Raw genomic sequence first — 10,891 nt, forward strand, 5'->3', positions numbered from 1 at the left:
TATAGTTGTGAGAATTTAATTTATAGTTTTGAGAATTTAATTTATAGTTTTGAGAATTTAATTTATAGTTTTGAGAATTTAATTTATAGTTTTGAGAGTTTTAGTTGGAGTTTGAGTTGCAGTTTTGGCTGGCTCACTTGGTTCTCGAGGACTTGGTTTCGAATGCGGAGATCACTCAGAGTTTTGCAAGTGACTTCTGAAGATTGTTTTGATTCTTCTGAAGATTGTTTTGATTCTTTTTTTGCAAACTTCCGCGGGGCGCTCCCCAGCTTCGAACCCTTCAGGGGTAGATACACCCCGTGGCCCGCCTCCGCCGCCGCCTCGTTTCTCTGCGCCAGCAGATCTTCAAAAGATTCTCTTCCAGCAACTGCAGCAAACAAAAAAACAGCAATTTGCAACTGAGTCCTAATTACCTGAATCAAATTGCAACTGAGTCCTAATTACCTGAATCAAATTGCGACTGAGTCCCAATTATCTGAAACAAATTGCGACTGAGTCCTGATCAGCTAGATCGAATTGCAACTAAGTCCTGATCATCTACTTATTAGCAGCAGTTTGCAACATTTCTAGAAATGGGCATTTTATCTCTTTTGTGCCGCTTCCTCTCCGCCTCTACACGCGCATGCAACTACTGCATGCACTACAAAGTGCCCGCATGCAACTACTGCATGCACTACAAAGTGCCCGCATGCAACTACTGCATGCACTACAAATTCCCGCATGCAACTACTGCATGCACTACAAGTGCCCTCATGCAACTGCTGCATGCACTGCAAATGCCCGCATGCAGCTACTGCATGCACTGGAAAGTGCCCGCATGCAACTACTGCATGCACTACAATGCCCGCATGCAACTACTGCATGCACTGGAAAGTGCCCGCATGCAACTACTGCATGCACTGGAAAGTGCCCGCATGCAACTACTGCATGCACTACAAAGTGCCCGCATGCAACTGCTGCATGCACTGCAAATGCCCGCATGCAACTACTGCATGCACTGCAAATGCCTGCACAGCAAATGCCCGCATGCAACTACTGCATGGACTACAAATGCCCGCATGCAACTGTTGCATGCACTACAAAGTGCCCGCATGCAACTACTGCATGCACTACAAAGTGCCCGCATGTAACTACTGCATGCACTACAATGCCCGCATGCAACTGCTGCATGCACTGCAATGCCCGCATGCAACTGCTGCATGCACTGCAAGTGCGCACCGGGCTGCAGCGCGAGCGGGGCTGCGCGAGGGGGCTGGGGCTGCTGCGCCACTGGGGGCGCGAAGTCCTCTCTGGCGGTGCGCTGCAGCGGCGCGAGCCGAATGGTCTTCGCCGCGTGGCTGCGCAGCCAGGCGCTGCCGCCGGTCACCAGCGGCCACAGGGGGGGCCCTTGCTGGCCAAAAATGGCTTCGGCCGGCCAGCCCTCGCCCACGCAGAAGTTCTCCGTGGCCGTCGCGGCCTGCCGCTGCGGCCGCGCAGCCGCGGGGCCCTGCAGCAGCTGCTGCAGCTGCGAAGCCTGCGGAGGAGGAGCAGGAGGCTGCTGCTGCAGCGCAGGAGGCTGCTGCTGCTGCTGCGGAGGCTGCTGCGGAGGAGGAGGCTGCTGCTGCGGAGGAGGCTGCTGCTGCTGCGGAGGAGGCTGCTGCTGCGGAGGAGGAGGCTGCTGCTGCTGCTGCGGAGGCTGCTGCGAAGGCTGGGGGGCTTCTGGTAGTTGCTGCTGGGAGGGCGGCTGGAGCTGCTGCGTTGACTGTTGCTGCTGTTGAGACGGTTGCTCTTGCAGGGAAGGCTGCTTTTGTTCCTGGGCAGCCTGCTGCTGCTGCTGCTGCTGCTGCTGCTGCTGCTGCTCTTTTTGTTGCTGTTGTTCGTCGGATTGTGGGGGCTGGGGAAACTGCTGCTGCTGCGGCTGCGGCAGCTGCTGCTCTGGCTTTGACTTCTGTTCATCCGGCTGGAGCTGCTGGAGGGGCGCCTGCTGTTGCTGGACTGGCTGCTGCTGCTGCTGAACTGGCTGCTGCTGCTGCTGAACTGGCTGCTGCTGCTGCTGCTGTGGCTGAGGCTGCTGCGGAGGCACCGGAGGAGGAGCAGCCTGCTGCTGCGAATTGGAAATGGGCTGTTCCCCCTGACTAGAAAAGTTCTGGTTTTCGTCGACTGCTGTTGTTGGCTCTATTTTCTCCTCTCCGCCTGCAACTGCTGCCTCTGAATGTGAAGAGGAGGGAGCAACAAGTGCAGCATTGGCGCTGCTGCTTCCATGGGCAGCTAAAGAAGGCGTAGGGGAAGCTTGCCGTTGGGAGTCTTCTGCTTTCTCCTTTTGTGCTTCTTTCTGCGATGTCCCTTCGACAAAACCAGAAGTGGAATTTGGAATTAGAGTTTCCGTTGCTGGAACTGCGACAGCCGCACACATTTTTGCATGAACACTAAGGCCGGCGTGCATGCATGCGCTCGTGTAGTAGGTCTCTTGCCCGGGAAAATCCCTCTCAGAATTTATTCTTAAAATTCTGTTTGGCCCCTGCCTTGGGATGTTTGCACAACCAGGCAGTGTTACGCCACTGTGCAAAATTTACTGCTTGAATATATTTGCCAAAGCGAGCTTTAAGCGCATTTGTAACGCCTTGAAAAGAGGATTCGAAGTAACGTTTTCATGCAGATTTATTAATCTAGATCCTTCCTAAACCAGCCTTTTGTGACCACAGGGAGCTGGATAGCCACAAGCAAAGGGTTTTCTTTTGACTGGCTGAACACTCAGCTAGACTTCAAGTACGAATGTAGACAGTCAAAGCCCTTTTACGTTCATGCTGTGTGTACAACGCCATCTGCGCGTCAAAAACGTTTATTAGAGTCACTGTAAATATTGTGTTAGATTTTATTCAAAAAATGCAGGACACATAGGCAGAGCCTGCCTAGAATTAGATGAATAGAAGATGCAGACAGTCAATGTGCACACGCAGCACTGAGCAGAAAATCAATGCGCTTGTGCAAAACGCCTACCAGCAATAGAGATTTCTTTTACTGGGCTGTTTTGCCCGCTAGCTGCGGGCTCTGGTAGCGCTGTTGGTGCGGTAGAAGGAACGTCTAGATATGCTACTGCAGCAGATTGTTCCGTGGTTGCAACAGCCTCCGTTTCTGTTCCTTCAGGGGAACGGGATAGCCTTGTGACTTCTGTTGCGTTTTCTGTTACGTAATCTGTGGTGTTTAAAACGGCGGATGCAGAAGAGCTGGAATCGGGGGGCTCGAGGGAAAGATACGGATCATTGGCGAAGGACAGTTGAAACTTCGTCTTCGGTATTTGCGCTGCTGCTCTGCCTATCTCGCCAGCGGCAACTTCTGCGTGGAGTGAAGCCGGCAGAGCAAAAGCCTTGTTTTCTTCTACGGGTAATGCTGTGTGCTGGCTAGACTGAGGGCTGCGGCTCACAACCACATCCTCCGGAACCTCAGCAGACATCAAGTGCGAATTCATGAAAGTCTGCTGCTGCGGCGAATCCTGCAGCGTAGCCGCCTCCCCAGACCCAGAAGACGGCCCCTGCTGGTGAGGAGGAGCTGGTACTGCGGATGCTCCAGTCATATCAGCAACAGCAGTTGCTGCTGGGGGGCTGCTGAACCATGTGGCAGCAAGGGTGCCGCCCTCTACGAACTGTGGGACACCACGGGGGGAAAGACGCGTGGGTGGATTCGCAGGTTGGTGCACAGAATGGCGCATACTTCTTGGGGTTCCCCCTTCTATTCTCTCTAAATTTGCACGATAAATTGGACTGAGACGCAAAGTAGTTAGGGGTACGTGCTCGTACACGTTGCCCTGAAAACCGCCGACGGACCCCTCCGATGTGCCCACGCAGGTATTACGCACAGAGATGCCTCGCTTGTCTTCTTCAGTCTGCAAAGGAGAAAAAAGTAAATGTATTCGCAAAGTGCTAATTCAGTTTTGTAGGCTTGGCGTAGGTGTTGGGTTAGTTGCGCGGGAACAAAGGCCGAACGAGCATGGAACAGCGATGGAAGCGTGTAACTGTACTTATGGAATAAATGCAGACAAACTAAACCAAACGGGTTAACCTGAACTAGCTGAGGCAGATGCCTCACTTCTCGCTGAGGGAAGCCAAGAGAAGGAGATCCATGGCTTGAGAGTAGGGTGTTCAGCCTGCGTATTTCGTCGATACACTTTTTAATAAGATCTCTGTCGGTGGCCGTCAGCCTTCGGCCAGAAACATTATTCTCTTCACTCTGTTCCTGAGCTGGTGGCTGGGGAGGCGACACAGGGACGCTTTCAGGTTTTTCTGCAGGCTTTTCAACTGTGTCTGCATTCTTCTCAGGCGTCGTAGGATCTGTTTGCACTTCCTTCTCTGCCGTCGTTACGTTTGAAGAAGCCGCCGTCGCCTCTTCGGCCAGTTCGAGCACTACTTCGTCCCGTAGCTTCATGCGCAACTCTTCGACAAATTCTTTGTTTGACTTGGGAAACCTTTCTTCTTCTTTTTTTGCCTATGAAACCACAAGGGTTCTACAGAAGTCCACAACTACGTTACAAACAGTTTCAGGCAAATACATCAAGCGAAAATGTGGCTATATACTCGAATACTGTTAGTAACTGCCATATTGAAAGTATATGTACTTATAGAGGAAAGAACGTAGAATTGTTAAGTGGATGGCGCCGTACGAATTCTCTGCTTTGTTCGGCAGCAGACAAGGCACTTTCCTTTGCGGCCTCTACTTTATCAAGGAAATCGTGTGCTTGCGCCAGATTGTTCTCAAGCTCGATCATCTTTTCAGACTGGGTGGCTACCGTTTTTGTCTGAACATCCCAGAACAGGGACAGTAGGGCATGCATCACCGAACATGTGTAAACGTTATTCAATACAATTGAAAATATATCCATTGAAATGTGTTTCTTTGCTATATGCACTCAATTGCAGTGCAAGGGGCCCAAGCGCAATAGTTGAGAATAAGTGGGTGTTTGGCTTTCGATAGCTTATCGCTGCAGGTTGGACCCACAAGTTCCTTAATCTTTTCCGATGCTTCCTTAACTTTTTCTAGAAGTTCCATGGAGGCAATAGGCCCCTCACCCTGCGTAATTTCGTCGACAAGCGCTGCTTCAAAGCAGTTTCTGTCATACTGCACTACGAAAGCTAGATGATTTTTTAGGATGGGGAACACGTTCTTGCAGATGGCCTTTCCCGCTTCTTCAATTGGTACACCCAGAGCTTCAATTTCGCTGTCGCTCGCTATTGCACGCACCATTTCTACCATCCAGTTGTCGCCTGCCCCCCCCAACCCCACCTTCGAGATGCGAAAGCTTTTGCGAGCCATTTTAGTGTGGAATACGGTAAGCCACGCCGCGTTGTTATGTTGTTATATGCCTGTTATTATCTTTTCATGCATTGGCTATTCTGAAAATGGCAGCCAAGTAACAGAGAGTGCAGAGACACTGTCACGTCGAGTGGCTAGAACGGCAATCAACAGCGCACATCATGAAGCAGTTGCTTCTGCGCTGCCATTGCATGCATTCTTCCACACACAAAAAAGACCTCGGTAATACTAGAAAGGCATCATTGTACTTCTGAAGGGAAGCCGCATCGTTACAAACAACCAGCGGTTTGCAAGCTTCCGGCAGCTGTGCAAGTGGCAGTGTTGAGGTGATGCAAGAAACGCCATACTGCGACTCCTTCATCACCCCTCCAGTGGGATTTAAAAAGCCTGACTAATTCATTAGATGCATTTTTTGGCTGGCTTAAAAGCTCTGGGAAGCGTCTTTCAGAGCTGTGCGGCCCCGCTTGCATGCGCCTGTTCCAGGTCACTCGCCGAGCGAAATTTTGGCCCACTCCAATGCGCTGCTCCCCTTCTTCTCCTTACTTACTTCGGATGGACTTCTCTAATTGATAACAAATTTGAAAGAATGAAAATCAAAATTTTTTGCCTTTCATGTCCCGTAACTGCACCAGAAAACCGCGAGCAGCCACCACTGACTGACTCCCCGTGACTGCATGTCCCATTATGCATTTCCCCAAGCTAAGGGATAAATTGCTGAAATACTTCATATAATACTTACACAAACGGCTTGTGGCGTCAATAGTTGCAAGGCTAGATCAAGCTTGCACCGAAGCTGCACGGTTTCATCCCGGCGAGGTCACCTGCGCACGATTAACCAGTTAGTTTGCCCGTAAAGGAGGCTACAGCCCATCCTTCCCGAGTAAATCAACGATCCAACCTGCCTGATGAGGGTCCAGCGCTCTAGAATATATCTTTAATGTTCTTTTTCTCGACCATGCTTAATTCTTCTTCCAAAATGGTCCCCTTCTCCAGTGTTGTTCACTCCGCGCTGTCAAGGTGTGCGTGCGGCGCCGTTTATTGTAGAGATCTTTCCTTTCAGAAAATCCCTCCATATGCCAATGCCAACCCACATATGCATCGTTACAGAATCTATCTACCCAACGACATTCTTCCGGCGCACCGAAATGCAGCCCAACTGTGGCAGATGCACTCCAAACGAACGTACTTGCACCAAGGGATTATCTGGGACTAAAGCTGTTCAAAGCTAATTAGTTTCTCAGAAAATTTGGCCGGCACTATCTCCAAGGCCTGCACTACCTGCGAAACTAATGTGCACGGTCTTGTTGGGGTGCAAATAGCACTGCAAGAACTAAATGCTAAGTATGCGCGAGCAGCAAGATGCGTACCAGACTTCTACTAGTTTTGCGTCCAACATAGGGGCTTGACTTGTGGGAATAGGCTCTTCCTATTCTGCGCCATGCGAAAAAACTAGCAAAAACATGGATAAATTTGAAAGTGTCGATCTTTCCAACGCAACATAGAAAAAGAGGCGTCAGCCCTCCGCCATCCAGCGGCCCTGCAACTGCAGCTTCACGCAGCCGCTCTTGCTTGGGCTTCCGTTCTTGTTTGTGCTACTCCCATCTGTACCCCTTCCGTGTTTTCTGTCCCATTGCTTAGGGTAGTTTATGCGGCGGCCTTCTTCTTCATGGCCGCTGCGATGTTGCTGAGCTCCTCTCTCTTCGCCTTTCCCCTCTTGTGGGTGCCCAGACGCTTCTTGGCGAACTTAAGAGCCCGCTTGGTCGTGGCTGCGCTGCCGATCTTGATAAGGTCAAGCACGCGTCTTTCGTAGGGAGCAAAGCCAGCAACCTGACGAATGATCTCGCGAATCGCCTGCACACGTGTCGTCTTCTTCCCCTTTCTGCGGGAAGGACGTGGCGGCGTCGCCCGCTTTGTCACCAAGAACCCCTTGTTAAGACCGACTGAACACACACACGCAAACGCTCTACTTCAAGCCCGACATGACTGTCCTGCGTGTGGAAACGGCGCAGCGAAGTCAAAGCATGGCCATGCGCTGACATCGACCTGCATTCTCACGTATCTCCGTAGAAGCATTTGATGTGTGTGGCAAAAACCCTCGAGATTCACGAGCCAAGCCAGCCACTGATACAGGCACAACCATCTACGCATCGCCGCGAAATGCACCGTGCATGCATTAGAAGAGAACAGAAGGACTCTGGAAGCTTAGGACTTCACAAGCACGAATCTAAACATCCCGGAAATATACATTACATGCACATGAGGGCCCCCCGAAAAACAGGGAAGTAATGTGGGCAGCGCAGGACGAGCGCTGAGTAGCCTGGTGGCTTCCAGAAAGCAAGAGAGAACCGAGTCCACGCTTTCGAGCATTTTACTGGAAATGACAAAGAAACGGCGCAAATTTTGTCGGTGGGGCGCTGAGGGGCTTTGGGCCGTTCTGTTGGAGTGATGACGCACCACGAATGCCCGTCGAGGTCGACATTTTCGAAAGGCTTCGGATCGGAATAAAGACAAGAGGTATTATGAAATCGCAAAGTAATGCAGTGACGAAATGCGTATATGGAACCAGAGCAAGAATACAACGCCGCCTCTTACTTTGTAGGGGCTGGCTGCTACCAGTGCAGAAGCCCATGCCTCTCCCCACAGTTTCACGAAGTCGGCCTTGAGCCGACGGGAACCTTGGCTTGGACAAATTTTTTTTTATACTTTTTTTTACCATGTGTATACAATAGGATGTATTGGAAGGTTTTTCATGGCTGCGATTCTTGATCTTTGAGTAGCACCGGAATCGGCTTTGGTGTGGAGAAGCCTCACTCCCCACATGGTTCATCCTTTGCAGACTGAATCTTCTTCGTCTTGTGGTTCTTAATTTGTTTGGGACCACATTTTTTGATCTTCGGATATCTGTATCATTTTTACTGAGAACGGAACCGCGCAGGCGAATTCATCTCCGTGACGCTTGATGTGTATGGGTCAGCCTCCCCGCAAGTTTGACATGCCTCATGACGCCTAAACATGTGAGTCGATTCTGAAGGTTGTGATTACTGTCTTCGTGCTTGGGCTGTCCGCAGTGCAATACTGATTTATTTGGCGCTTTTTGCAGAAACATCCCTCATCCAGTTGTCATTGAGGCTAATGACGGTTTCCGTCGGGACGTCCCACGTCTGCTCCCCTGTAGAGACTCAGTGTGTCTAATCTTTAGTGTTTATTGCTTGTGCGTTTTGAACACTGTTAGGTCGAAACCTGAGAGAAGAAGGCGCAAAGGCGCTCCTCGGCACAACCCGTTGTACGAGGACGTGCTGGACGCGCAAGGCATTCCTCTGCCTGGACGCGCCATAGATGCTCCAAGGAACGCAAAGATAAAACAAGCGGTTGAAGATGCTGAAGCTGTTGAGAAATGCGCCCGCGATGATCAAGAGCAGGAGGGCCTGCTGCCGCCAAAACTTGGGAAGAAACTCCTCAAGCTCGTTGAGGAGCAGCAGAAAGCGTGAGGATGCATTCGTGGTTCGTGCTTTCTGAATTACGGCGAGTGTATTTACAGTTGCATATGTTTGGTTTTGTAGAAAGTGTAACACGTGACGGGCAGCCTTGAAGAGATGGGCTGACTTACGGGCTGTTTCTGCACTTTGTGATACGAACAGGGAAGGAATAGTCGACGCATCTGATGGAGAGGCCAGTGGCCTCGATGAGGAGAAGGCAGACAAAGACGGATTTGTTGTTTTGGATTGCGAGGAGGATGAGGAGGACTTGGTATTCGAGAAACAACGGGCTGGAAGCTCTGCGGCACGGGCAACAATTAATCTTGCGGACCTCGTAATGGAGCAGCTCAAGAAACAGACAGAAAACAAGGATAATTCACAGGAACGGCGTGTGGAATCATCCCTGTCGCCGAAGGTTGTGGAGGTTTACACGGCCATGGCGCCTTTTCTCGCACGTTACAGGAGCGGAAAGATGCCAAAGGCCTTCAAAATCATTCCGCGATTGCATGCTTGGGAAGAAATACTTGTGCTTACGAATCCGCATATGTGGTCTAAGCAGGCCACACGGGAGGCAACGCGGATATTCTGCAGCAATCTACGAGAAGCAATGGCACAGCGGTTCCTCTGCACAGTCCTACTACCGGCTGTACGTGACGACATCGCGGAGAACAAAAAGCTAAATTATCATCTCTACATGGCGTTGAAGAAGGCACTGTTCAAACCAGGCGCATTCTTTAAGGGCATTTATCTACCACTGGCCCTCGATGTACGGAAGGTTCTTCAAGCACACTGCTTTGTAGATAGTGCTGCCGTACAGTTGAAGATCTTAAAGTCTCAGCGATACGGATAGTGCGGATAGTAGAGGGCTGCAAGCGGGCGGGTGTGTGTTTTGCAGGGCTGCACGATCCGGGAGGCTGTGATTGTCGGGAGTGTTGTGGCAAAAGTGTCAATCCCTGTGCTTCATGGCGCTGCAGCTTTGTTCCGACTAGCTGCAGTAACACCGGACCAATGGATACCATCTGTTAGCCATATGATGACCGTTTTAATTGACAAAAAGTACTCACTTCCAGTTCAGGTGGGTTGACGTTCAAGATATTTTAGATTAGACTTTGGGCTTGTAACATCGGGCAAGGAACACTCGGTCTCAGCCTCAGTAGATTGCTTGGGATCTTTTTTCACCTTGCGACACTGTTGACAGCGTCTATCTGTGGCTCTTGTCGCAACGCCCACACAGGGTCATTTATTAACGCTGCAAAATGCCACGACGATTTGTTTACTATGTGACATTGAATGCAGGCTATAAATGAATGCGTTGACCACTTCCATCGATTTGCGTCGAGCGAAGTTAGAGTTACCGTGGCATGGCATAAGTGCCTGCTGGTGTTGGTGCAGCGGTACAAAGGTGAGTACGGAGGATTGGTATTGGCATTTTACGCACAATATGTATTTGTTTCCGTAGGGCAGAGATTTTTCTCGTCCGAATGCTGTGTTGTATGCAGTTAATTTATCAGCGAGTCACAGAATGAAGCTGAAGGCTGTTCTCCAGTCTCATTTCCACGCCAAGGTCGGGCCGGAAATTCGAAGGGAGCTTGCAGCCCAGCAGCCCGCGCTTCTACTAGAGCAGCAGCAGCGCGCACTGCTCGAACTTGCCGAAAAGCATAGAAACGCGGAAGACATTGAAGTTGACTGAAACTTTTTTTTAAGCTTACCTTCTTGAGAGTAATTGTCCAGTGTATTAGCGTAGTAGGCATGTAGTCAGCATAAGTTATTTTTTGTGCTTCGTGATGATTGACAATCTCTGACAGGCGGAAGTATCTTCTGTCGACAAATGTTGTCGCCCCAGGCTGAGAAGCTTTGAGTAGCAAATGTCCGTAGAATGTGAATGCATTGGTTGCATACGCATGATCGTAGTGTGGTTAATGATGTTATGGAGTACTTGCGCATTCCGCTATGATGATTGACAATCTCTGACAGTCGTAAGGAAAACCTGTCGACAATCATTGTCGCCCCAGGCTGATCATCTTGCATTGCGGAAGAGGCTGCCTTCATCAGCTTTTGTTCGTGCAGGGATACATGCGGTTTCCGTGTGTGGCTTTCTTTAATCTGTGCAAGAAACTCAGTCCCCCCGTCTT

General features: G+C 50.4%; 3 protein-coding genes across 3 annotated transcripts; 1 reads left to right on the forward strand and 2 right to left on the reverse strand.

The window, feature by feature from the left end:
* Positions 1 to 985: 985 nt before the first annotated feature.
* On the reverse strand, positions 986 to 5,283 carry ENH_00004680 (hypothetical protein, conserved; the record flags this gene model as incomplete). Its single annotated transcript, XM_013578429.1, has 5 exons — positions 986 to 2,373; positions 2,977 to 3,859; positions 4,063 to 4,458; positions 4,634 to 4,768; positions 4,969 to 5,283. The coding sequence occupies 5 exons, from the start codon at positions 5,281 to 5,283 to the stop codon at positions 986 to 988; spliced, it is 3,117 nt and encodes a 1,038-aa protein (XP_013433883.1).
* A 1,644-nt stretch (positions 5,284 to 6,927) lies between these two features.
* Positions 6,928 to 7,762, reverse strand: ENH_00004690 (60S Ribosomal protein L36, putative; the record flags this gene model as incomplete). Its single annotated transcript, XM_013578430.1, has 2 exons — positions 6,928 to 7,223; positions 7,738 to 7,762. The coding sequence occupies 2 exons, from the start codon at positions 7,760 to 7,762 to the stop codon at positions 6,928 to 6,930; spliced, it is 321 nt and encodes a 106-aa protein (XP_013433884.1).
* A 480-nt stretch (positions 7,763 to 8,242) lies between these two features.
* Positions 8,243 to 10,449, forward strand: ENH_00004700 (bystin, putative; the record flags this gene model as incomplete). Its single annotated transcript, XM_013578431.1, has 6 exons — positions 8,243 to 8,268; positions 8,516 to 8,767; positions 8,922 to 9,525; positions 9,655 to 9,834; positions 10,056 to 10,161; positions 10,259 to 10,449. The coding sequence occupies 6 exons, from the start codon at positions 8,243 to 8,245 to the stop codon at positions 10,447 to 10,449; spliced, it is 1,359 nt and encodes a 452-aa protein (XP_013433885.1).
* Positions 10,450 to 10,891: the final 442 nt, after the last annotated feature.

This window comes from Eimeria necatrix, genomic scaffold, assembly GCF_000499385.1.
Source record: "Eimeria necatrix Houghton genomic scaffold, Enh_scaff1137, whole genome shotgun sequence".
Lineage (NCBI taxonomy): Eukaryota > Apicomplexa > Conoidasida > Eucoccidiorida > Eimeriidae > Eimeria > Eimeria necatrix.